The sequence below is a fragment of the Chamaea fasciata genome, unplaced genomic scaffold (assembly GCF_029207755.1).
Source record: "Chamaea fasciata isolate MVZ Bird 193981 ecotype frontalis unplaced genomic scaffold, bChaFas1.0.hap1 SCAF_31, whole genome shotgun sequence".
Classification (NCBI taxonomy): Eukaryota; Metazoa; Chordata; class Aves; order Passeriformes; family Sylviidae; genus Chamaea; species Chamaea fasciata.
The window spans coordinates 1,876,192-1,899,001 of record NW_027094116.1 but is presented as its reverse complement, the minus strand read 5'-3'; the positions used below and the strand labels follow the sequence as shown (position 1 = coordinate 1,899,001).

The following is a 22,810-nucleotide window of genomic DNA, read 5'->3' as shown; positions in this document are numbered from 1 at the left end:
GCAGGACTGCACCCTGCAGGGGCACTGGCTGTGCATGTGAGAAGGGCAGCACTGGGAACTCACCCCTTGTCATAGAGGATACAGTAGGGGACAAAGAGCTTGCGCAGGAATTCCCAGATGTCTCGGTAGGTCCAGTCCTGCAGACAGAATTGGGCAGGGATTGATGCAGAGCCAAAAGGCTGCTCCCTTGCCTCCCAGGGAAGCAAGCCAGACCTTTCTGGAGAGCATCTGGGAGAGCCACATGGATATCAGAGCACCACTGTCCCTCCCAGCACTTCCCCAAACACAGGGAAACCCCCCAGCAGGCAAGAATGAGCCCTGCCCAACAGCACCCAGCAGCCTCACTGCAGCAAGGGGCACCCAAGGCTGTACAGAGGGGCAGCAGATACTCTGGGAGAGCAAAATTTCTGAGAAGCTGTCCAGGATGGGGGTGGATCAGTGCTGGTCCCCAGCCCTGTCAGGTCCCTCTGCCAAGTGCTGTGACAACAATCCCAGCCCCAAAGCAGGTGGAGGCCACGTACCAGCAAGGGGTTCACCCGCATGTAAGGGGGCCAGTCAGGGTCTGTCATACACATAGGGGTCAGGGTACACGAGTAAGGGTCCGTTCGCCGTGTTCCCATCAGGACAGCCTCCAGCTGTGGCTGCTGCTCCTTCAGGTGGGCCAGTGCCTCCCGGATGGAGCCCTCCACAGTGCAGAGCTGGAGCCTGTACCTGTGCAGGCAGGGTGGGCAGTTGACTGCGGGCTGCATGCAATGCTGCACACCCTCAGCACAGCAGCCCACCCCACTCTGCCTCCTACCTCTGGACTGTTGCGTGAATGAACTGCTCCATTTCAGGGAATGGGGACACAGTGCGAATGTAGAGCACCTGCAGCCTCTCCTGCCTTACTGGGAACCGCCTGCAGAGAGACCCAATGCAGCTGGACTCTGACCGATGGCAACTGGAGGCAAGGCAGCATCCAATTCCCACCAGCCAGACCCTAGGAATCCACTCATTCCCCCAGGGTAGAGCAAGCAAGAGCCCCAGAGCCCTGGCCAGGGTCTGCAGGACCCCTCAGCCTTGCCCCAGCCTGGAACCCTGTGCATGGGTACCTCTGCAAAGCAGCATGGACGAGGTGCAGCAGGGCTGTGCAGTCCTTGCCCCCGTTGAAGCCCACACAGAGCTGGACTAGGCTGTACTGGTCCAAAGCCTCCTCGATGGTTCGCAGGGCTGCTGCCACCTTCTGCCCCAGGGCCGAGCCTGCTAGGACAAGACAGTTGGTGCCTGCCCAGCTCATGCTCCCTCAGCATGGTCCCAGGGCCTATGGCATTTCACCCTCTGGATACATCTCATATCCAGACACATAGCAGAGCCATTGTTGGCACCACAGCCAAGAGTTTGTTCAACCCAGAGATGTGGGCCACAATGTCAGGGGGATCATGAGGACACTGGGGAACTGTGGCACTGCTGCTACTGCCGTACACTCTGCTCTTAGACCCTGCCACCACCAGCCCCAGGTGAGGTTACAGATCCTATTCCCACCTACGTGGAATGAAGTCCACTGCAGCTGCAGCACCCCTCAAGCCTCCCAGCACACCACAACAGGCAAACTCTGCTCCCAGGCTGCTGTTCCCACTGCCCCAGGCCTGCTAGATTGCACAGGAGAAGCATGGAGGCACAGAGCTGGGCTGCAGCACCTCTTCCTTGTACCTGACTTAGCCAGGCCGTAAACCTCCACAGCTGCTGGAAAGACACAGTCTGACACCAACGGCACAGCAATGCCCAGTGGCAGCTCCCTCATCAAGAAGCAATATGCTTCCTCCAGGTCCTGCTCTGACTCTGAGTCCAGGGTCAGCTTCACACGGTAGTAGTTGCTGGTCCAGTCTGGGTAGGAGCCCAAGCTGACACGGCCCCGGAAGGTGGCATCAGCCTGGTCCAGCACGGGCGCGATAGACATCTCATCGGATGCCACATAGATGGTGCGGGAGTGGAAGTGGGTCTGTTTGCTGCGAAAGAGGTGAGCAAGGCCATCCAGGGCACGCTCCATCAGTGCCGGGATGCCAGGGAATATGTAGACATTGCGCACACTGACTAGTGGGTACTTGAAGGTGTTGCCAGTGTGCCCATCTGTGCCATAGTTGAGGCAGGAGGACTCGGGGACACGAGCCAGCTTCATCTCAGGGCATTGCACCTCTGTCTTGCCAAAGAACTTGTGCACCAGGGCCACCAGCTCGGGATGGAGGACGACCTTCTCCCCAAAGGCCTTAGCCACAGCCTCGAAGGTCACATCGTCGTGCGTGGGGCCGATGCCCCCGGAAGTCAGCACGAAGGTGAAGCGGGCAGCAAAGGCGGCCACCTCACTGGCGATGGCCTCCACGTCATCGGGCACCACCGAGATCCGGGCGACACTCACGCCAAGAGCACGCAGCCGCCGGCACATGAAGAAGGAGTTTGTATCCTGCGTGTAGCCCTGAGGGGAACGGAGACGCCCATGACGGAGTGCCCCGACCCCAGGCGCAGGCCCCAGCCCGCCCCGCCCCACCCCCGGCCGCACCTTGAGAATCTCGTCGCCGATGACGATGATGCCGGCAGTGCTGGCGGATCCCCGGGCCACTGCCACTGGGCCCGAAGTAGCCATGGGGCGACAAGTGGCAACGCGCAGGGGCCCGCCCACTGGCCCCGTGGCCCGCAGCGCGGCCCGCAGCACCCCCCACATGGAGCCGCCCGGCCAGCCCCGCACACAGCGACACTGCCCCGCGCGCTCACAGGTCGCTCCACACGTCCATCACACGGCATCGCCAGCACCTATTGGCCGAGAGGCGGGACCTGCGGGGACGGGACCATCGAGGGAGGCGGGGGGTGTTGGCGCAGCTCCGTCTCCACGGCCCTCTCTCCGGTGGGCATGGGCGGCCCCACCTGGCCCCAGACTTCGGGAAGCCCTCCTCGGGAATAGGATAGACTCCGCGGTATCGGGACTCCTTCGCCCTCCTCCCCACCTCCCCCCGGCACTGCAGACAGACAGCTCCCAAACATCACTTTATTGAAGCTTTGGGGGGGACAGCAACGGGAAGGACCCCCGGAACCAGGGCCGAGTCGCCAAAACGGCACCCAGGCAGCATCGAGGGTCAGGGGGTGAAGCCCCCAGGAATGCCGAGGAGGAGGAAGGTGCTTTCTCAGCGTGGAAGGACTGGGAGCTTCAGCAGACCAGGGGCCACTCACTTTTCTGGTTTCTTGGGCAATGGCCGTCGGAAGAGCAGGATGTGGGGCTCTGCGGAGCAAAAGAGGGGGTCAGGCCGGGCCCCCTGGGCGCCACCCGCTCCCCGGCGGGGCTCACCTGGCTCGTGGATCATGTAGTGGACCCAGCCCTGGCTCTGTTGCACCCCCAGGTTCCGCCACTCCGACTCCGACAGCAGGTGGGTCTTGGGCACCAGCTTGGCGATGTCCTTGGGCAGCATCACATGCCTGCACCCCCGCACCTCTCAGTCAACACCAGAGCACCCCCGACAACCCCTCATTCCCCAGGACGGAGATTCCCTACCCGGGAGTTGTTAACGGGACCAGCACCGTGACCCAACACAGAACCCTTACCGGGACCCTCCGTGTTACCAGGATAATTCCCCTGTTGCTTCACTAGGGAGCCATGACTCGCCCACCACTCCCCTCCCTTGCGAGCTGTTAATACCCTCTCCACCCCACCGTTTTACTTTATCGAGGCATTTCCTTCCCTGCCCCGGTAAACCTTAACCAAAATCCCTGCGTCCTTATCAAGCAGATGTTACTGGGACCCCTTCTCGCTCCGTACCGGTATTCAAACTCCTCATCGTCGTACTTGTCCGAGTAGTAGATCTGTTTGTGCGCCATGACAGGCCCACGGTGCCCTCCCTCGGCAGCCGTTGGCGCCCCCACCCCCCGCGGCGCTTTCAAACACCGCCGCCCCACGCGCCCATTGGCTGACGCCGCGCCGGGGCCGGGGCGGGGCGGTTGCCCATTGGCCGACGCGCGCGCAGCGCGACGAGGCCGTGGCGCCGGTTCCCGCGGGCCCGGCGCGGCCCGCGATTGGCTCGTGGGTCACGTGACATAGGCGCAAGCGGGGCCACGCCGGAGGGGCGCGGGCCGGAAGTGAGTGGCGGCGAGTGCGGCGGAGGGGGAGGGGGGCGAGGGGGTGCGCGAGCGCGAGAGCGGCGGAGAGCGGCGTGAAATTCGCGCGTGACCGATGGTGCCCGGTGAGCGCGCGCCGGCCGGGGTGGTGAGGGCGCGCGCGGATGGAAAAGGGGGGAGCCACGCAGGGCCCGGGATCCAAGGCCAGGCTCCGCGGTGTCCCCGTGGCCGTAGTGTCGCCGGACTGAGGCCGCACCGCTCGCCGCCGCCGCCTTCCGCGGAACGAGTGCGGGTCGTGCCGCAGCCGCCCCCGAGACGCCGCCGCTCCCTGTGCTGTGAGGGCCGAGCCGCGCTTCCCAGCTGCGTCGTTTGCTCAGCGTGAGGGGGCCTAGCCGTCGGACAGGCCCGGACCCTCCTATACGCGGCCCGACGGGGTCCGGAAGAGCCGGTGCCGTGCTGTGCTGAGATCTTGGGGTGGCCCACCCGACGTGGCGGCTGGTGGTGTGTGCCTCGGGCTCAGGCTTGCATTGCCCCACCCCGTGCTCGTGCGATACTCGGGAAGGACACTTGGCTGTAGAGGTGCTTCCAGGGTCCGGGGAGAATCCCGAGCCCCAAGCCTGGCATGACCTCCAGCAGGGACGGGGCACTGGCTGGGTTTGGAGCAAAGGGGCACCTCGGCCTCTGCGGTGCTGAGGTCTGCCATCCTGCTTCCTGTGCTTCAGAGTAAGGCGGCAGTGAGTACCTAGAGCCTACCCAACTGTTGTGGGCAGGGGTAGCTGTTCCCCCTTGCAGATCTCTGGTCTCTAGCAGTGTGTTGTGTCTATTTGTTCTTGCTTCTCCCCTTGAATCTCTTAAATGGGGTCACCCACACAGATTATAGGCCATGGACACAGGTTCCAAGGAAAGATGACCTGAGCCCTGCTTGCCACGTTGGCGCTGCAGAGGTCTGTGGGCAAAGGCCACTTGCCGGTGCTGGCCAGGGTTGCTCTGGTCTCAGGCTGTAACAGAGGGGCTGAAGATGTCATCTCTTCTCAGCCAAGCGAGGCATGAGGATCCACCTACTGCCCTGTGGTGGGGCATTGGCTGGGCCACCTCTGGAGCTGTACAAAGCAGTGTCCCATCCTCAGCAGGGACACAAATGAGCTTCGGTAAGGCTGAGCACCCTGGCTCCTGGTCCAGATGCTCCTTCCCTGCCAGCAGCCTCGGTGCCTGAATCCAAAGGGCCTGGTTGCCTCCTCTGCTTGGCAGTGGCGTAGTGCTGAAGGGGTCGATCTCCACTGCCATTGCCAAGCATAGCCCTCCTTATCTTGCCGCCTTCCAAGCTAATGGTGACAGCTGGTATAGGCTGCAGATAAAGGTACAATTGCTGCCAAGCAGTAAATCGTGTCTGCTGCCCTGCACTGCTCTGCTGGCCTGGCCTTGACTGCCTCGGCTGGGCAGTGGGAATGGAGTGAGAAGAGCTTTGCTTGCCTTATTTTTCCCTCTCAGAGCTTCCTGCCTCTGCCATCTCACCCCTTCTATACTCTTTCCATGACTCCTGTCTTCACTGGTCCCCTGGGAGGTCTGTGTATAATTTTGGATCAGCATGCCAGCTGAGGAGGTGGAGGAGGGGGCAGCTCTGCCCCCCCTGGGTTGCCTTCACTCTCCCTCCTTGCATATGGATTTCCAGTACTGGTTTTTGGGTTGGGCAGGGATCGGCTCCGACACGTCTTGGGTCACAGAGTGACTCTCGGCCCCAGTGCCATTTGCCAGTGTGGGCAGGGCCCAAGCAGTGCCAGGCTCAGCCTCATGTTCCTGTTCCAGCACATCCCATATCTATCCTCTGTCCAATGGGAAGAAGGTGGCTTCTAGGTTTCTCTCACCCTCTGCGTCAGCAGGATGTTGCACAGCAGCCACAGCCCCATCCACCTGTGGACCGCATGGAGGAGCAGGGTCTGCCTCTTGGCACCATGGCCCCCACCTCAGTGGGCTGGGACAGGCCTGGCTAACTCCCTGTTTGTCCCCGAACCGCAGGTCGGAGTGCCAGACGAGAGGGGCTGTGTGTCTCTGCTCCCTGCCTGGGGCCTGCCCTGCCCTCTGCCGGCGATGGAGTATGTGGTAAGGACTTCGGTGGAGGGCTAAGTGGCTTCGGTGGTGGATCCTGCCTGCCTCCTCTGCCTTCTGGGAGGTCTCCAGCCTCTTCCCCAGATCTCCACTGGCGTTTCCTTACCCCCTCTTCAGAATGAAGGAGAGGTTGCGTGCAGGAATGCATAAATGTTGTTTGATGCTGCTGTGATGCGTGGGGGAAAAATCAGCTATTGGCTGAATTTGAGTGTTCTTTGCTTCACCCCTGCCCCAGAGGTTCAGCATTGGCTGCATTTGGACAGAGGGGGTCTCCTGCCCAGGGCAAGGTTTGTATGTTTGGATGCCTGCACCTTGCTGCAATTTCTTGCCAAACCACTGGCATGTTCCAGGCCTCTGACTCAGCTCCCAGGTTTTTTTTCCAGGGAGGATGTTGGTAGCGGGGTCCTGAGCATCCCCACTCTGCTTCTCTTCCTTGCCCCGGGTGGTGTGTTAAGTTCCAGTCTCAGGTCCCTGAAAGTAATCCACATTCCTCTGTTTCTCATGTTCCATTGTTTTCTGTGGTGGCAGGGCATATGGGGCAGCTGGGCCAGGACATGTTCCCAGAACTCCTTGAGGGCAGTTGTTCCAGCTGCTCTGCTCATACTCTGCTGCAGGAGCAGGAGCTCCTGGCATCTGCCTGGTAAGGGGAAGGGCTGCAGCCTGTGGGATGGGGCTTGGGACTGCCTGTTCAGGCTGGGCCAATGCTCTGCACCTTTGCACATCTCCAGGTTTGTCTTCTGCACTCAGAGCCCACTGGGAGGAAGCTCTGATGCCCTGGGGTGGACTCTGGGGCTTGGAGGGGCTACAATAGTAGCACCTCTGGTCTCCAAGAGCTGGGAGCTGTGATGTATCTTGTCACGAGCTGTTGAGTGATATGGGTAGACTGGCCTCGAAGGTTCTGAGAAAATCAGGAATTACCCTAGCTTATAAAAGCGGAGATGTGTCTGAGCAGGGGCTTCAGCTGGGAGGCTCATCAGCCCTTTGCTGCCTGGAGGTGATGGCTGCTCCAAGCCCTGGGGTGGTGGGAAGGGGCCAAGGAGACACTCCTGCCCCCTTGCAATTCCCTCCTGCTCTTATCCTGAGGAAGCATTAGGGCTCTCAGAGCTGCCATGCCAGGCAAGCCTAGGCCCACATCAACCAATGGCCAGTCCGTCATGGGCAAACCCCACTGCCCTGCAGCCACTTGATGCCACCCAGCCAGGCTCCTCTGACAGCAGGGCAGCATTGGCCCTTCACCAGGCCAGCAACTTCCTGGCTCCGGGCTTCCTGCTTTTCTTTAGAGGAGTGCTTCTGCAGCCACAGGAAGCTCACAGCGCCAAACACCTGGGGGCTCCTAGAGGGGACAAGCACTTTGTGGAACAGCCAGCACGAGTTCTCTGTGTCTGTGGGACCACCATGGCTGAGGTGGGGGGGGGCTGGCGTTCACAGAACTGGTGTGCATGGCCAAGGAGATGCTTCAGTGATGGGCCCACTGTCATGTGCCACAGCCCCTCATAAAACACAGGTGGAAATTTCCAGCCCTGTTTTGGCTTTCCTTTCCCTGTCCCCATGGCAGTGTGCCAGGTGTTGTGAAGTGGGGCAGGCAGCTGCCAGTGCCAAGCAGTGCTGGGTGAAGGCTCCAAGCAGGGAGAACCTATTCCTTGGCCTGGATTTACCCAGTTTTGGTTTGATGGCCAGAGCACCTGGTGGTTAGTAAGGGTCTGTCTTGTGGTGTGTCAGGGTTTGGGTTCTGCCTGAACACCTTGCCTCATCCCATAGGTGGTGGAGGGGGGAGAGCTCTTTGTCCCTCAGTGGGGCCAAGGCTGTGGAGAGCAGCACAGTTGGGCTAGCCCAAGTTTCTGCTGCATGCAAGTGTGTCAAGGATAGGGGAACAGGGGAGACCTAGCCCTGAGCCCCCTGATCCACAGGTGGGAGCTTTGCCCAGCTCCCTGAGGTTGAAAGGGCCAACTTTTGCTCCCAGCATGTTCTTGCTGCCTGCTCCCACTAGCTCCGCCTGTGACCTTGATTTTTCTGCTCCAGATAAGCGCTGCGTACCCACCTCTCGCTGGGAGCCCCTCCTGCGCTGCGCCCCAGCGCAGCCTGCACCATGGGCAGAGTCTGCCCTGCTGCCTGTGAGTCAGCACAGCTCTTCCGATCAGCCACAGCCCCTTCATCTCTTTTCCCGGGAGGAACAGCTGGGATGAAGGAAGCAGCAGCGATTAGCTGCAGCCTCTCCCACAGGCTCCCCACCACAGCTGAGGGTTTGTGCTGAGCCCTGCCTTGCCCAGCGCACAGCCTACCTGTATCCTGCTCCTGGCCGTCCTCCTCTTTCTCCCACCAGGCAAGATCTGTGCTCTCAAAAGAGTGCATGTCCCTGTATTCCAGGAAGCTGCGAGCACCGGTGTCTCAGCATCGCTGCTCCCCGCGGCAGAGCCTGGCAAGCCAACAGCAGCTGCTCACCATCGGCACACGGGTTGCGTGGCACTGGCTGCCACAGAAGGACCTTGTTCCCTCCTGAACAGTGCTTGGAACAGGGTTGGGATGGGCTTTGATGTGCTCTGTGTCTGCCTTATCTCCAGGCTTTAAATATTAATGCTTTTGATTTTCTCTTAGCTGGCAGCAGCACAGGGGTTGGAGTGAGATGTGGGGTGGAGGGTGGCCGTGCTGAACCTAGCAGCAGGGCAGAGGGAGCTGGATCTGGTCCTGGATGAAGACAGTGGGATTTGTTGCTGGCCCGGTGTTGGAGTGGCAAGGGGCTTGAGGACCTTGAGGCTGGGGACAGAGCATTCTGAGCTCCCCTCCCTGTGCCAGCGGCTCCCCGGGGTGGCGCTGCGGTCCCATTTCCTCCGTGCTGTGGTGTGCTGCTCTCTGTCTGAATGGATCTGCACATCCTTGCTGACACCGATCACAATTGATCAGCTGTGCCTGCACAGTGCTGGGCAGCCCCTGGACCTGCTGCCCAGTGTCCCAGGCCCAGCTCTCCTTGCCAGCCATGCTGGGTTGGTGTGGACCTAGCGCAGAGTTCAGCCAAGGCTTCTGCTTGGGGGAAGCTTCCCGGCGGCTGCAGGCACTCAGACTCTCTGTGGGGCCCCTGTGAGGCCCAGCTGGCTACATCCACCCTACTGCCACTCTGGACAGGGCAGCTGTTGCCCTTCTCATCTGTCTCCAAGATGGATCTCCTGCAAAAGAGCAAATATAGCCACCTGCGGAATGAGTCTGTCTCCTCTCCGGAGGAGGCCATGGTGGGCCTGGGAGTCCCACCCTCACCAGTGGAATCCCTTGCAAGCATGCAGTCTCTGCCTGGTTCTCTGTCCTCCTCCTCCTTCAGCCATGCTGCACCTCTTGGGGAGCTCTCACCTGTGTTGGAGAAGAGCCCTACCATCCTCTGCTCATTCTTCCCCAAAATGGCCAACATGAAGCTCTCCAATCCCGCCAGCTTGCTCAGCTTGCGGGGCTTTTCAGCTGGCAGCAGCCCAGGGGAACCTTGTCCTCCTGGGATGCCAGCCCTGGTGCCAGGGGGTGCTGCCAGCACCGGCTCAGTGAGACCTGTCACTGTCTGTTCCCAGGATATGAACAAGCTGAGCTGTGGGAAGAAGACGCGGGTGGAAGGCGGCCAGCTGGGGGGTGATGAATGGACTCGCCACGGCAGCTTTGTCAACAAGCCCACCCGTGGCTGGCTGCATCCTGATGACAAGGTCATGGGCTCTGGGGTCTCCTACCACGTCCGGGTGAGTGCTGGGGAGTGGGGAAGAGTGGGAAGGGTCACTGTGGGGATTTGGGGACCTCCTGGTGGTAGGATGCACCATGCTCTTTGGGGGAGGGGTGGGGGACAGGGTGGGGCAGTGGGCAGTGGGATTCTCAGGGAAGTTACTGCTGCAGAGGTGGGGTGCTTGAGGCCCCAGCCCCCTCCCTGGCTGCATGGGGGACAAACTTCATGGCTGGCCAAGCTCACCTTGCTCTCTTGCACAGTACATGGGCTGTGTGGAAGTGCTCCAGTCCATGAGGGCTCTGGATTTCAATACCAGGACACAGGTGACCAGGTGAGCTCTGCCTCTCCCCAGGGGCTGCTCCATTTGGGGAGGGGTGAGGAAGTTGTCTGAGCTCTAGGCAAGCCCCTGGTAGCATGTGAGGCTTTCAGTGGGGGCCAGGGGCTGCTGTAGCCCATCAAATACTCATTCCAGTGCACTTGACCCACCCAAAGAGCCCCAGCTGGCACTGCCTGAGAGCTTTCACTGTCACCGTTTCTCTCCTGTGCTGATCCCCATGTCCTCAGTCCTGTGGCTGGGGAGTCTTGGGGCAAGGTAGGCACTGTGGGGACTGACATCTCACTCTACTCCCTGCAGGGAGGCCATTGGGCTGGTATGTGAGGCTGTGCCTGGTGCCAAGGGAGCCGTGAGGAGAAGGAAGGTGAGGCCTGGCTGGGAAGCTGCTTGGGGAGCGTGCATGGCTGATTTGGGCACAGGGCCAAGGACTAGATCCCAGCCCAGCTAGCAGTGATGTGCTGGTCAGCCCAGGGCTCTGATCTCCCAACTGAGGTTTGGGCCAGGGCCAGTGGTGAGGATAAGGTGCCCATCTCTGCTGTGGAAGCAGTGGGATGTGCTCTGTCCTCCTGCTGCTGGGCTGTCTGGTCTGGGGAGCCCCTTCTTTACACTACCATTTGTCCCTAGCCCTGCAGCCGCTCCCTGAGCTCCATTCTGGGCAAGAGCAACCTGAAGTTTGCAGGCATGCCCATCACCCTGACCATCTCCACCAGCAGCCTCAACCTCATGGCCTCAGACTGCAAGCAGGTGGGAATGGGGAGGGTTTGGGTTGGTTTTGGACAAACTGGAATCCTCATGTACCTCACCCCAGGTCTTGCTGGGGCAGGGGATGCCCCCAGCCTCCCCAGGAAATGTCTGGATGGGCTGTGTGATGAGTGCCCACCTCCCCGCAGTCCCTAGGGCTGAAGAGGTGTGAGGAACATCCCATGTGCTTTGTGGGATCTCTCCTGGAGACAGGGAGACCCAAGTCCCCTTGCCTGGGGCCAGATCTCCTGGTTTTGACCCCACTCCTGGTGATGTCCCAGTCCTTTTCCTGGTGGTCTGTGGCTCATAACCAGGGCTCTGGAGGATTTTGAGCCCCCATGGCAGGTCAGCCATGGGAGGAACAGGACGTACCACCCCTGGGTGGGTGACAAGAAATTCCTGGCTGTGTCCAACAAGCTCTCCACCTTGCAGATCATCGCCAACCACCACATGCAGTCTATATCCTTCGCATCAGGGGGAGATCCGGTGAGTATGCAGGGTCCCCATCCATGCCCTGTGTAGGGGCCTCTCCTGCCCTCTCCTGAGGTCTTGGGCCCAGTGCTCCCCAGCAGCCCTGTCTCACTGCTGCTGTCTCACCCACAGGACACAGCCGAATATGTTGCCTATGTTGCCAAAGACCCCGTCAATCAGAGAGGTGAGGGTGCTGCAAGGGTCCTCAATGCCAAAGCCCCACTTTGGAGGTGTTCAGGATCAGCTCAGTGTAGGGGGGGAAACTGGATGACCTCTAAGAAAGCTGTGGGGTGTACAGGCCAGGCTCAGGGATGAAGAACCTTATTGCTGGAGTTCCACAATCCCATCCCACCATTTTCTGCCTAGCCTGCCATATCCTGGAGTGTCCTGAAGGCTTGGCACAGGATGTGATCAGCACCATCGGGCAGGCCTTTGAGCTGCGCTTCAAGCAGTACCTGAAGAACCCTCCAAAGCTGGTGACCCCCCACGACAGGTCAGAGCAGGACTGTGTGACAAGGAGGAAAGTGGTTTTGGAGATGGGATGCAGTCATGGCTGCTGTCATGTGCTTATCTGTACTGTGCTCTCCCAGGATGGCAGGGTTTGATGGCTCTGCCTGGGATGAAGAAGAGGAGGAACCAGCCCCAGATCACCAGTACTACAACGACTTCCCTGGCAAGGAACCTCCCATTGGGGGTGTCGTGGACATGCGGCTGCAGGATGGGGTTGCTCAGACCCCAAATCACTTGGGTGCCACACTGGTAAGGCTCTGGGGTGTGGGGAGCAGGAAGGGGGATGAGCAGGAAAGGGAGTGAGGGCTCATCACTGCCTCTCCCTGCAGCCTGTCGGCCAGTCGTCCAGTGGGGAGTATGACCCCCAGAAGCAGCATGCTCCTTCCCAAGGTAATATAATGGGTCTGGCCAGTCTTCATCCTCTTTCATGGACCCCGAGTGCTTTGATGGTGGGCACTGGTGGGGGGCCAAGGTGGGCTGAAGCCCTGCTGACCACTGTGCTCCTGGTACCAGGGAGAGAAAAATTCCCAGCTCCGGCAGGCACATCTGGCCGCACGGACCTGTTTGATGACCCGTCTTACGTCAATGTGCAGAACATAGACAAGACACGCCAAGCTTCAGCTGCTGGCGCCCCAGCCACAGCCAACGGCAGTACACAGAGGGACCTTTTTGACATGAGTGAGTGGAATGGTGGCTGCAGCCAGGGCAGTGGATAGGTGGCTGTGGGCTTGGTCATGGTCCCCCTGCTCCTCTCTCCTTGCAGAGCCCTTTGAAGATGCCCTGCGTGTGCCCCCATCTGTGCCTGTGGGGCTGCCCCCCGCCCAGGTAGTTGCCTCCATGGAGGAGCAGCTGAGGCGGGAGCCCTGGTACCATGGGAAAATGAACCGCAAGGAGGCTGAGAAGCTGCTGAAGGTGAATGGAGACTTCCTGGTGCGGGAGAGCACCACCACCCCGGGCCAGTACGTGCTGACTGGCTTGCAGGGTGGGCAGCCCAAGCATTTGCTGCTCGTCGATCCTGAGGGTGTGGTGAGTCCATGTAGGGGCCTCGGAGCTTGGGACAGCAGGGGGAGGTCGTAGGGGTTACATGAGCCACCAGAGCATTGGGGTTCTGCACTGCTCATCAGGAGACAACTCTGGGCTGGCTCTGGGGATGGAGAGGGTCTGGTGGAGCATGGGTTTGAGACTGCAGCCCCAGGTCTGTGCCTAGCCCATGTCGTGGAGGGTGGTGGCTCTGGCCTCACGTGGGCACTGACAGCCTCCTGAGTGCTCCTTTTCTGGCCCCCCAGGTGCGGACAAAAGATCATCGCTTTGAGAGCGTCAGCCACCTCATCAGCTACCACATGGACAATCACCTGCCCATCATCTCAGCCGGCAGTGAGATGTGCCTGCAGCAGCCAGTGGAGAGGAGACTGTGAGCTCCTGGGACCCCAGTGCACAGCACCCCCAATGTGCAGCCCTCTGGCCAGGTTCCATGCCCCAGGGAGCCCTCAGACTCTTCTTGGTGCTCCACCCGGGACTGAGCATGGACTTGGCTGAGGACAGGGCTTCTCTTCTTTCACCACGTGGAGCTGGTGGCCATGGTGGGGTCAGGCTGTGAGTGCCTGCAGGGTAGGGAACTGTTCTTGCAAAGCCTCTGCCCCTCCAGCTCCAGCCTTTGCAGAGCAGCTCAGCTCCTACCAGCCCTGCTGTCATGCCACAGCCATTCTTGTGCTCACCAGCACGGGCTCAGGACTGGCAGGGCTGAGCCCCCCTGAGCCAGAGGCAGCCTGTCCTTATCTCTGGCCTCTGGGCCAGGAAGGGGGCCATGGGAGGCTCTGCTCCTCCAAGCACGACGCCCTCGACTGTAGCGGATCACTTTACATGTTAAATCTGTGCCTTGACCCCGCAGGTCCCACACTCTTATGCAAGGGTAGGGGCTGGTTACAGAGCCTCCCCCATGCTCCCAGCGCCCTGTACCCCATCCGTGACATGCTTGTGCTCCAGGACACGCACCACCACGTCCCCTTCCTCTCTGCCCGTCCCGGCTGGACACCGGCAACTCTGGCAGCCCTGGGGGGTAGGCGGGAGGACTCCCCCTGCATGCACAGTTTAACAACCCCCAAGCCAAAGTGCAGCCCCGCCCCTCGCAGCCCCAGGCCCCTGGCCCCGCTATACCAAAGGAACTGGCGGTTGTATTAAAGTTGGTATTTCTCTAGGCCCTGGCTGGTGTGAGCTGGGGCGCGGGTCACTGTGGGCGGGTGGTTCCGCCGTGTGCTGTCCTACGGGCGCTACAGTTCGTCCTTTTTCCTTCGCTCCCCCCAGGACCTCGTACGTGCTTAGTCCCGTCTGTTCCCTTCACCGTGCCCCTCCCCCCCTTCCATCGCGCTGCACTTGGTTTGGTCCGGCCAAAGGGGTGGGGTCGGAGTCTGCGGTGACTGACACGTCTCGCGCACTTCGCGCCGCCCCCGGGCGTTGTGATTGGCCCTGCGCGGGTTCCGGTTCCGGTCGGGCCATGGCGGCGACGCGCGGGCAGTGAGGGCTATGGCGGCCCCGCACGCAGAAAAGCTGGAGGGAGCGGTCCCGGCCCCGCCGCCCCCGCCGGGGCCCCCGCACCCCGCGGGGAGCGCTGCCGCCGGTGGGCCCGGCCGGAAGCAGGGGAAGGCAGGTGAGCGCGGGTGGACCGGGACCGGGGTGGGTGGGGGTCGCCTCGGCCCCGCTGACGCGGCCTCGCTTGTCCCCGTAGGGCTGCAGATGAAGAGCCCCGAAAAGAAGCGGCGCAAGTCCAACACGCAGGTAGGGCCGGGCTCGGGGCAGCGCGGGGGCCGGGGGCGGACCGCAGCAACCCTGACCGCCACCTTCTCCCCGCAGGGCCCTGCCTATTCGCACCTCTCGGAGTTCGCCCCGCCGCCCACTCCCATGGTGGACCACCTGGTGGCTTCCAATCCCTTCGAGGATGATTTCGGAGCCCCCAAGGTGGGGGCGGCCCCTGCCCCCTTCCTGGGCAGCCCCGTTCCCTTCGGTGGTTTCCGCGTGCAGGGGGGGATGTCGCCGCAGGTGCCCCCTGGTTACGGCGGGGGTCCCCAGCCCCTGCGGAGGCAGCCCCCTCCTTTCGCCCCCGGGCAGATGGGCCCGGCCTTTAGCATGGCTCCCCAGAATCCAAACTACGTGCAGCCGGGCGGCTTGACCTTCGCCGGGCAGCCCTTCAGCCAGCCCCTAGGACAGAACTTCAGCCCCCCTATGGGGCAGCTCATGCAGGGACCTGTTGCGGGCTTCGGGCCCATGATGTCCCCCACTATGGGGCAGCCTCCGCGGGGGGACATGGGTCCCGGGCCAGCCCTCAACCCCCCCGGGGGGCCAGCGGTGGCTCAGCGCTTCAGCCAGCCCAGCAACCTCTTTGGACAATCGCCTATGCAGCGTCCTGGGCAGAACATGCCACCCCTGCCCCCTACAGCCAGTCCCTTCCCTGGGGCGGACCCCAGCTTCCCTACTAGCAGCGAAGAGGGGGGCAAGAACCCTCCCCCCAGTACCTTCGCCCAGGAGCAGCACTCGGGCTCCCCCGCCACCGTCAATGGGGCACAGCCTGGCTTTGCCTCCAACAGTGCCGGCCGCAGTACCAGCACTCCTGAGACCAACAGCCTCTCACTGCCACCCCCCAGCAAGGCCACCAGCACCTCAGGGCACCAGCCGCCACCAGGGCTTGTGTACCCCTGTGGGGCCTGTCGCAACGAGGTGAACGATGACCAGGATGCCATCCTGTGTGAGGCCTCCTGCCAGAAGTGGTTCCACCGAGAGTGCACAGGGATGACTGAGAATGCCTATGGGCTGCTCACCACTGAGGCCTCTGCCGTCTGGGCCTGCGACTTCTGCCTCAAGACAAAGGAGATCCAGTCAGTCTACATCCGGGAGGGCATGGGACAGCTGGTGACTGCCAACGATGGCTGAGCCACCATTCAGCCGCCATGTACAGCTTTCCCCCACTGATTTAGGACCAAACCCCCATTTTTTGTAGCTGTCGCACCCCCCACCAGCCAGAGAGGCACTGCCATGCACTGCCTGACACCGGGACCTACCAGGGGATCTGGGATGGTGTTGGCCATACCGCTGTCAGCCCTTTGCTGTGGGCAAGGCTCTGGCCCCAGTGCACCGGCTTTGTGAGGGCTGAGGCTTCCTGGTGCTCCACAGTGCAGCTCCCAATTAGGTCATTGCCCTTGCAGGGGGCACCTCCTGGGCTGTGCAGCGGTCCTGGTGCTCCCTTCCACATTCGCAGGGCAGTGCCGGTGCCCTCTGCTCCCGTGCTCGGGATGGTCCCCGTACCGCCCCCCACCCCAGGTCCGTCCGTTTTAGCCAATCGTTAATGGAAATTTTTGTACCGTCGTTATAAAACTCTTAAACGCGCATGTCGGTGTCTGTCCGAGGAAGGTGTCCGGGGGTGTTGGTGTCTATCCGGTCCCGGGTGGGGGGCACCCTGAGGTGGGGTTTTCGGTGGCGGTGGGGCCGCGCCCTCTGTCCCCGCCCCCACGCCCCTTATCGCACCGCCGGCTGCCATTGGCTGCGTGCGTCACGTGCGCGCCCCGTCTCGGGGCTGGCAGCGGCCCCGGGGAAAAGTTCCCGGCAGGACACGGCGGGTACAGGTACCGCCCGGGCCGCGGTGAGGCGGTGCCCCTGCCCGGCCGGAACCGGCGTCGGGACGCGGCTGAGGGGCGGGGGCGCGGGCGCAGCTCGGACGAGGCCGTGGGAAGCGGAGAGGAGGGGGTTGTCAGCGGCGGGGCCGTCACTACCAGGCCGGTTCTGGGTCCCGGGCGGGTGGAGGGAAAGAGAGGGACGGGGGCTGCTCGGGACTCCCTTCTGGTGCTGCCGCTTTGCTTGTGGGGTGATGGGACCCCGACCGGGGCCCCTGGTTTCCCCACGCCAGGCCCTGCGTCTCCCGTCCACCTGCTGGGCGGCATCACCAGCTAAAAATACCCCGCGGCGCCAGCTGATCTCAGTGGGGGTGGAGCAGCAGAGCCGGTGCACCGCGACGGCTCCCTGAAAGCCCCCCAGCTGCAGACTAGAAGGACCGGCTGGCACCGGGACCATGGCTCTTCCGATCACATCCAGCTGGTACTGGGAGTTGGGTCATGTCCCGCTGTCCGTGCATCCGCTCGTCTGTCCCTTTGCAGATAGCACTGGACTGTCCCTATGGCGGAGAAATTGGATCCTAGAGATTCAGTGAGCAGCTGGGTGCTGGCGGGCAGTGAGGTGAGGGCAGGCAACCCCCAGAGCAGACCCTCACTGCTTGAGGTCTCCTGGGCAACATCCCAGAACTGGGGACCCCTAGGCACACCCCCCAGAGCCTACTTGAGCCTGCAGGCTCATGAGATTTGGGCTCATGGAGGTCAGGGCTAAAGGTGTCTCCCTGTGTTCCCCCTTTCCATAGGATCTGCCCGTTAACATGGTGGGTCCAGAGCAGGACTCAACCTCCCACAGGTCTGATGATGAGGAACTGGAGGAGGAGGATGAAGGCACTCAGGACACAGTCACAGGCAGGCAGCCACTGTAGGTGTGGGGCAAGACTGGTGTCACCTTCCTGTGCCACTGGCTCATCCCCATGCTCTGCTTCTCCCCAGCTGTGACCACCAACGGTGCCACTACCTTCCCCAGCCAGACCTTGTGCCCTGAGGACAGTGAGCAGGGGGTGAGTCAGAGCTGGGAGGCTGGGGCTGAGCTGGCACTAGTGAGCTACTCCCCACACAGGGACACCCCATGTGCCAGTGCCTATGTCTGCAGGACCCAGAGGAGTGTGAGGACTCCAGGGTGTGGGCAGTGCCTGCCCTGGATGGCTCTGCAGAGCCCAGCACATTGGACGACAATGAGCAGGAGGAGCTGAATGCTGAGGCTGAGCCAAAACCCTGCCCTGACACCTCCCAAGCAGGTCAGGGCCTCCCAGGGGACTGGCCTGGGGGAATCTGTGCTGGCGGTGTTTAGGTGTAGATCCTCCCTGGAGGTCTCCCCCATCTCCCCCTAGGGCCAACAGTGGAGGACGTGTGCTGCACCAGCAGTGAAAATAATGTGGAGGGGCTGCGGAGGCGGCAGGGCCACAAGCCCCATCCTGAACCCCCCACTGTCACACCTGCCTCACACCAAGGGACACCAGACGCTGGTGATGATGGGCTTAGTATGAGCAAGTACCTGCTGGGTGCCTTGGCTTTGGTTGCTGTTGGGCTGCTGGTCATCACTGGTAAGTGGGGGTCCCAGTGGCCAAGGCCCCAGGGACAGGGTAGGGTCCAGACATCCCCCTCATTGTCCCCTCCTCTTCCCAGGTGGTATCTACGACATGGCAGATGGTAAGTACAGGCGACTAGCCCACACAGCAGGGGGACATCTTGGAGCAGCCTGGACATTTGGACCTATGTCCTTCTCTGCAGGTCCTGTGGAGAGTGTGGGGAGCTGGGACTTGGCTGCTGAGGAGCAGGAGTTGATGCTGTCCATAGACAGCAATGTAAGGAGGGGTCTCAGACAGGACTGAGTAAGGGCAGAGGGTGTCCTCAACACCCCCAGGGCTTCCAACCTTTGTGTCCTCCAGGACTCGCAGCAGAAGCCCCCTCTGCCAGATGCTGGGGGCCCACAGAGCATGCAGTCCATGAGCCAACTCCTGGACAAGCTGGCTAAAGAGAACCAGGAGATCCGGCTCATGCAGGCCGAGTTACAGGTTGGTGCCCAGTGCCATGTCTCAGTGCTGTGTCTTGATGCTGCTCTCCTGCTGCCACCTCTTTCACAGCCCCCCACTCCTGCCCCAGGCCCACAAGGAAGATCTGCAGGCACTGCTGCACAAGAGTGAGGGTGAGGTGACAGCGGCTGGAGCACAGCAGCAGAGTCTAGCCGCAGAAAACGCGCAGCTGCGTGTGGCACTGGAGCGGGAGGCCACTGCACTGCGGGAGGCCCAGGCTGAGCTGCGGCGCCTGCAGTCCACAGGGGCATCAGGCAGCCCCAGGGAGTCAACAGCAGAGCGGCCACGTGCGACAGGTGCACCAGTGCACAGCAAGGCCGCGGCACGGCAACATGGCAGTCTGGATTCATTGCAGCAGGAGCCAGCGGCCACCCTGGACCATGTGCGGGGCTCTGGAGATCTCAAGGGCCTTGTGGAGGAACTAAGCACCCTGGACCAGCCCCTGGCCCAGGTGCTGGAGGCAGAGGGGTTGGGGTCTTTCTCCAGACCCTGGAAGAAGCCATTCAGGGTGGAGAAGGATGGCAGGTGGCACAAGCAGCATGGCGCCCCCCACAAGCAGCATGGCCCCCCCCACAAGCAGGAGAGGAGAGAGCATGGCAAACACCACAAGAAGGATCTCCGAACCCCCCGTGAACACAAGCCAGGCAAAGCCTGGGGGAAGCTGTCTCACAGCCACCCCCAGCATGGTTCTCGTGAGTTGCCCCAGCTCAGGCGGTACCGGGCACCGCAGGGCTGTTCTGGGGTGACTGACTGTGCCCACAGGGAGGGCCAGAAAGTGCTTGGGGCTGCACTGGAGCCGGTGCAGAAGGTACAGTTCCTGCAACTGCTGGAGAGCTTCATGGAGCAGCTGGGCTTAGGGAGACAATTCGGGAGGCTGGCACCTCGGCTTGATGGGGCCTTTAGGGCTGACGGTGTCTTTGCCCATGACCGCCTGCTGTTTGTCGATTTTGTGGATGATGTGGAGGAGCTACTTGAGGAGGTGGCGTGGCAGGAGTTGGGCAACAAGGAGGCAGCTGATGGCTTCGAGAAGTACATATTGCAGCACTACAGTGGGTGAGCTGGGGTGGGTGGTGCCGGGGGTCACCAGGGATTCCCCCCTCCTGCACCCCATCACACCTCCCCTTCTCTTGCAGCACCTCCAGGAATGTGTGGAGCCAAAGAGCCCCAAGGCAGCATGGCATGCGTGGGTAGAGCCAGGGGGGCAGTGTTGTAGTGTGCCAGCACCCCCACACAAGGGCTCCCCATGTGCTGTTTATGGGGGTCTGGGGGCTACCATCGTACCCTGTAGGGTCAAGTAGGATCACATCCCCAACCAAATGCACTGTGTGATTGCTGCACTGCCATTATGAATAAAGTCACCACTGGGCAGAGCTGTGTGGGTGTGGGGAAAATGGGGGTGCTGGGGGTGGGGAAGGGAGGGTGTTGAGGGAAGAGAGCTGGGGAAGTGGGGGTTCAGGGGAGAATAGGGTGTGTAAGGGGAGAGCAGAGAGGACTGGAGTGCTGTGGACAAAGAAGGTGGTGTGAGAGGGAAGGAAGGAGTGCAGGGAGGAGGAAGGGCTGCTGCGGGAGAGGGGGTGTAGACGAAAAGGGGGGACAGAGAAATGTGTGTTGGAGGGGAAGGGGGTTGCTGGGGGCGAAGAAAGGCTATTAGGGCGCTGGGGGGAAGTGGGGATTTAGAGCAAGAACAGTGAAGAAGAAAGGGCAGTGCTGGAGGAAGTGAGGGGCAGTTGAAAAAGTGGGGTGTGGAGGGGGCATAGAGATGTTGGGGAGGAAGGATGCTCAGAGAGAAAAGGGGGTACTGGGGGAGATGGATACTGGGAGAAAGTGGGGTGCAGAAGAGGAGTAAGGGTTGTTGGGGGAAGAGTGCTGTGGGAATGCAGATCCTGGGGGAAAAGGGGACGTTGGGAGGAGTAGGGGAAAGGGAGCGTTAGAGGAGAATGGATGGTGTGAGGAGGAAGCGGGGGCGCTGGGGGAAGGGGAGGGCAGGGGGGCAGAGGACTGCTGGGAGTGCAGGACGCGCCATATCCCCGCGGGGATTCGCGGGCACCCTCGTTGCGGTGCTGGCTTTGCCCGGGAGGGGGCGCCGTGAGAAGCGCGTCCTGCCGGGGGGCGGAGTCAGCGGGCCGGCGTGGGGACGGAGGTGCCTATGGCGGCGCCGCGTGCCGTGCTGCTGCTGAGCGGGAAGAGGAAATCGGGGAAGGATTTCGTCGCCGAGGAGCTGCGGAGCCGGTACCGGGCGGGGCGGGACTGAGGCCGGGGGTGAGGGCGGGGAAAGCACGGGATGCGGGGATGGTACCGGAGGACAGGGAGCCGGGACTTGGCCGAGTGGAGCCGGTACCAATGCCCGTCCTGCTTCCCCCTCTCCCACAGGCTAGGTCCCGACGTCTGCACCATTCTGCGCCTTTCTGGGCCCCTCAAGGAGCAGTACGCCAAGGTACCACGGCCGCGCCCAGCCGTGTCACACCCCGCCGAGCTGTGCCAGGACACTGCCGTGCTGTGCTGTCCCACGTTCTTACCGTACCACACCAGGACATACCATCGTGAGCTGTGCTGGACAGTGCCGTGTTCTATCACATGCTGTGCCGTCCCACGCTCATACTGTACCACACCGAGCCGTGCCGTGCCGCACTGAGTTGTGCCAGGGCATGTGTTTTGCTGTTCTGTGCCTTCCCATGCTCGTGCCATACAACACCACACCACACCACACCACACAATGCTGAGCTGTGCCCTGCCCTGCCACACTGTGCTGTGTCGTCTGATGCTTTGCCATGCTGCGCTTAGCTGTGCCGTGCTGCACCGTACCAAGCCATGTCAGGACATGCTGTGCCAAGTTGTGCCATCCCACAATTGTGCTGTACCACATCGTGCCAAGATGTTGCGTGCTGCGCTGTACGAAGCCATCCCATTCTACCATGCTGTACTGAGGATGCGCCAGCCACAGCATGTCACAACAGCTGTGGCTGTGCAATTCCATGCTCGTTGGCGCAGGCCATGCCTATTAAACCCCCTTCCCCACAGGAGCATGGTCTCGACTTTCAGCGACTCCTGGATGCCAGCGCCTACAAGGAGATGTTCCGTCAGGACATGATCCGCTGGGGCGAGGAGAAGCGCCACGTGGACCCTGGCTTCTTCTGCCGGGCAGCAGTGGAGGGAGCGCTGCAGCCAGTGTGGGTGAGTTTTTGGGAGTGCACAGGGGCACTGAGGGCAGAAGATAGGTGCTGATGGAGCCCCTGCGCAGGTCGTGAGTGACACACGGCGCCTCTCGGATGTGGAGTGGTTCCGGGACGCCTATGGGGATGTGGTGCAGACTGTGCGGGTGGTGGCTACTGAGGAGACAAGGAAGAGGAGGAACTGGGTCTTTGTCACTGGTGAGCAAGGGAGGGGCAGCTTCGCCTAGTGTGACACCAAAACTGGGGTTACCCAATGGGCACAGGTCTGCTGCCTCCACTACTCTTCCTTGGCAGTGGGAGCAAGAGGCTTTGGATGAAGGCCCCCCATTCTAGGAGGGTGAGGCCATGGTGGGGGTTATAGATAGACATATCCTGACCATCCTCGGGGCCTCCCTGGGCTCTGTGTTACCAGGGGTGGACGACGCTGAATCTGAGTGCGGCCTGGACCAGGGAGTGGCCTTTGATTGGGTGATCACCAATGATGGGGATAAGGCGGCCCTGGGCAAGCAGCTGGAGATGCTGGTGCAGTCACTCCACAGGAACCTGTAGCTCCATATTTCTCCACTCGGGCCTGGGGACAGCATCATCCCCCCTTTCCCCCAGCATCTGCCCCTCTACCTCCTGCTAATGCTTCCTGTTCTGGAATAAAGCTCTGACACTGAGACCTGCTGCCATGCTGGGCCTGCGTCTCATTTCTTGGGATGAGACACACAGGTGGTCCTGCCCCACCCCTGCCATGGGTTTCCCAGTTTTTGGGAGGCAGAAGTGCAGTTGTATACCTTCTGTCCAAGCAGGGGGTCACCAGCTGGATGTTTCATGGTGTCTTTTAATAAGGTTTCTAGTAGCCAATTCCCTGCAGATTATTTGCTTCCCAAACTCATACACACTCCCATTGGTTCCTCTCCTGCAACAGTTGTGCATGGTGGGGGGTGAGGGTGGTGGTTCCTGGTTGGGCTGGGGTTTTTGAGGAGGGATTAGGGCTCTATATACATCTGTATGTATATGTCACATACTCGGGGTCTACTATTGCC

The 22,810-nt window shown here is 61.5% G+C and overlaps 6 protein-coding genes across 18 annotated transcripts; 4 read left to right on the top strand and 2 right to left on the bottom strand.

Moving 5' to 3' along the window:
- Positions 1 to 59: 59 nt before the first annotated feature.
- FLAD1 (flavin adenine dinucleotide synthetase 1) lies at positions 60 to 2,706 on the bottom strand. Its single transcript, XM_066206658.1, has 6 exons — positions 2,534 to 2,706; positions 1,690 to 2,449; positions 1,092 to 1,239; positions 800 to 898; positions 522 to 711; positions 60 to 137 (listed from the first exon to the last, which is right to left on the bottom strand). Exons 1-6 carry the CDS (start codon positions 2,693 to 2,695, stop codon positions 60 to 62), a joined length of 1,437 nt encoding a protein of 478 aa, XP_066062755.1. The 5' UTR covers positions 2,696 to 2,706.
- A 63-nt stretch (positions 2,707 to 2,769) lies between these two features.
- CKS1B (CDC28 protein kinase regulatory subunit 1B) lies at positions 2,770 to 3,884 on the bottom strand. Of its 3 annotated transcripts, XM_066206663.1 has the most exons (3): positions 3,782 to 3,884; positions 3,314 to 3,441; positions 2,989 to 3,247 (listed from the first exon to the last, which is right to left on the bottom strand). In XM_066206663.1, the coding sequence occupies exons 1-3, from the start codon at positions 3,838 to 3,840 to the stop codon at positions 3,195 to 3,197; spliced, it is 240 nt and encodes a 79-aa protein (XP_066062760.1). In that variant the 5' UTR covers positions 3,841 to 3,884; the 3' UTR covers positions 2,989 to 3,194. The 3 variants fall into 3 exon arrangements, with proteins under 3 accessions (XP_066062758.1, XP_066062759.1, XP_066062760.1); XM_066206661.1 differs by lacking the exon at positions 3,314 to 3,441 and having other exon boundaries at positions 2,770 to 3,247; XM_066206662.1 differs by having other exon boundaries at positions 2,924 to 3,441.
- A 167-nt stretch (positions 3,885 to 4,051) lies between these two features.
- SHC1 (SHC adaptor protein 1) lies at positions 4,052 to 14,118 on the top strand. 8 transcript variants are annotated; one of them, XM_066206657.1, is made up of 14 exons: positions 4,061 to 4,098; positions 6,091 to 6,174; positions 9,726 to 9,887; positions 10,129 to 10,199; positions 10,503 to 10,566; positions 10,827 to 10,946; positions 11,376 to 11,429; positions 11,547 to 11,598; positions 11,781 to 11,907; positions 12,005 to 12,173; positions 12,254 to 12,314; positions 12,438 to 12,602; positions 12,688 to 12,950; positions 13,211 to 14,118. In XM_066206657.1, exons 2-14 carry the CDS (start codon positions 6,163 to 6,165, stop codon positions 13,337 to 13,339), a joined length of 1,449 nt encoding a protein of 482 aa, XP_066062754.1. In that variant the 5' UTR covers positions 4,061 to 4,098; positions 6,091 to 6,162; the 3' UTR covers positions 13,340 to 14,118. The 8 variants fall into 8 exon arrangements, with proteins under 8 accessions (XP_066062752.1, XP_066062749.1, XP_066062754.1 ...); XM_066206656.1 differs by lacking the exon at positions 4,061 to 4,098 and adding an exon at positions 4,151 to 4,202; XM_066206652.1 differs by lacking the exon at positions 6,091 to 6,174 and having other exon boundaries at positions 4,058 to 4,098.
- Positions 14,119 to 14,377: 259 nt separating this feature from the next.
- PYGO2 (pygopus family PHD finger 2) lies at positions 14,378 to 16,300 on the top strand. Of its 2 annotated transcripts, XM_066206660.1 has the most exons (3): positions 14,382 to 14,568; positions 14,647 to 14,696; positions 14,772 to 16,300. In XM_066206660.1, exons 1-3 carry the CDS (start codon positions 14,445 to 14,447, stop codon positions 15,843 to 15,845), a joined length of 1,248 nt encoding a protein of 415 aa, XP_066062757.1. In that variant the 5' UTR covers positions 14,382 to 14,444; the 3' UTR covers positions 15,846 to 16,300. The 2 variants fall into 2 exon arrangements, with proteins under 2 accessions (XP_066062756.1, XP_066062757.1); XM_066206659.1 differs by having other exon boundaries at positions 14,378 to 14,696.
- Positions 16,301 to 16,394: 94 nt separating this feature from the next.
- PBXIP1 (PBX homeobox interacting protein 1) lies at positions 16,395 to 19,977 on the top strand. 3 transcript variants are annotated; one of them, XM_066206648.1, is made up of 11 exons: positions 16,395 to 16,534; positions 17,063 to 17,141; positions 17,320 to 17,425; positions 17,510 to 17,577; positions 17,655 to 17,814; positions 17,908 to 18,120; positions 18,203 to 18,226; positions 18,308 to 18,381; positions 18,466 to 18,591; positions 18,680 to 19,662; positions 19,743 to 19,977. In XM_066206648.1, exons 2-11 carry the CDS (start codon positions 17,082 to 17,084, stop codon positions 19,798 to 19,800), a joined length of 1,872 nt encoding a protein of 623 aa, XP_066062745.1. In that variant the 5' UTR covers positions 16,395 to 16,534; positions 17,063 to 17,081; the 3' UTR covers positions 19,801 to 19,977. The 3 variants fall into 3 exon arrangements, with proteins under 3 accessions (XP_066062745.1, XP_066062744.1, XP_066062746.1); XM_066206647.1 differs by having other exon boundaries at positions 16,486 to 17,141; XM_066206649.1 differs by having other exon boundaries at positions 16,487 to 17,141; positions 17,670 to 17,814.
- Positions 19,978 to 20,546: 569 nt separating this feature from the next.
- PMVK (phosphomevalonate kinase) lies at positions 20,547 to 22,443 on the top strand. The gene is given in 8 exon segments (XM_066206551.1): positions 20,547 to 20,594; positions 20,597 to 20,644; positions 20,647 to 20,706; positions 20,708 to 20,838; positions 20,980 to 21,043; positions 21,628 to 21,780; positions 21,848 to 21,977; positions 22,192 to 22,443. Coding segments are annotated over 8 exon segments (771 nt in total). The 3' UTR covers positions 22,329 to 22,443.
- The last annotated feature ends 367 nt before the right edge of the window (positions 22,444 to 22,810 follow it).

Bases quoted from the DNA above. Each gene is read 5' to 3' on its own strand.
- PYGO2 (XM_066206659.1), top strand. From the start codon at position 14,445: ATGGCGGCCCCGCACGCAGAAAAGCTGGAGGGAGCGGTCCCGGCCCCG. The intron at 14,697-14,771 runs GTAGGGCCGGGC...TTCTCCCCGCAG, and splicing joins GGCGCAAGTCCAACACGCAG to GGCCCTGCCTATTCGCACCT.
- CKS1B (XM_066206661.1), bottom strand. From the start codon at position 3,840: ATGGCGCACAAACAGATCTACTACTCGGACAAGTACGACGATGAGGAG. The intron at 3,248-3,781 runs GTACGGAGCGAG...TTTGCTCCGCAG, and splicing joins GATGAGGAGTTTGAATACCG to AGCCCCACATCCTGCTCTTC.
- FLAD1 (XM_066206658.1), bottom strand. From the start codon at position 2,695: ATGTGGGGGGTGCTGCGGGCCGCGCTGCGGGCCACGGGGCCAGTGGGC. The intron at 899-1,091 runs GTACCCATGCAC...GTCTCTCTGCAG, and splicing joins GTCCATGCTGCTTTGCAGAG to GCGGTTCCCAGTAAGGCAGG. The intron at 138-521 runs GTACGTGGCCTC...TTCTGTCTGCAG, and splicing joins TGCGGGTGAACCCCTTGCTG to GACTGGACCTACCGAGACAT.
- PBXIP1 (XM_066206648.1), top strand. From the start codon at position 17,082: ATGGCGGAGAAATTGGATCCTAGAGATTCAGTGAGCAGCTGGGTGCTG. The intron at 17,815-17,907 runs GTCAGGGCCTCC...ATCTCCCCCTAG, and splicing joins CCCTGACACCTCCCAAGCAG to GGCCAACAGTGGAGGACGTG. The intron at 18,121-18,202 runs GTAAGTGGGGGT...TCCTCTTCCCAG, and splicing joins TGGGCTGCTGGTCATCACTG to GTGGTATCTACGACATGGCA.
- SHC1 (XM_066206650.1), top strand. From the start codon at position 9,330: ATGGATCTCCTGCAAAAGAGCAAATATAGCCACCTGCGGAATGAGTCT. The intron at 11,908-12,004 runs GTCAGAGCAGGA...GTGCTCTCCCAG, and splicing joins CTGGTGACCCCCCACGACAG to GATGGCAGGGTTTGATGGCT. The intron at 12,174-12,253 runs GTAAGGCTCTGG...CTCTCCCTGCAG, and splicing joins ATCACTTGGGTGCCACACTG to CCTGTCGGCCAGTCGTCCAG.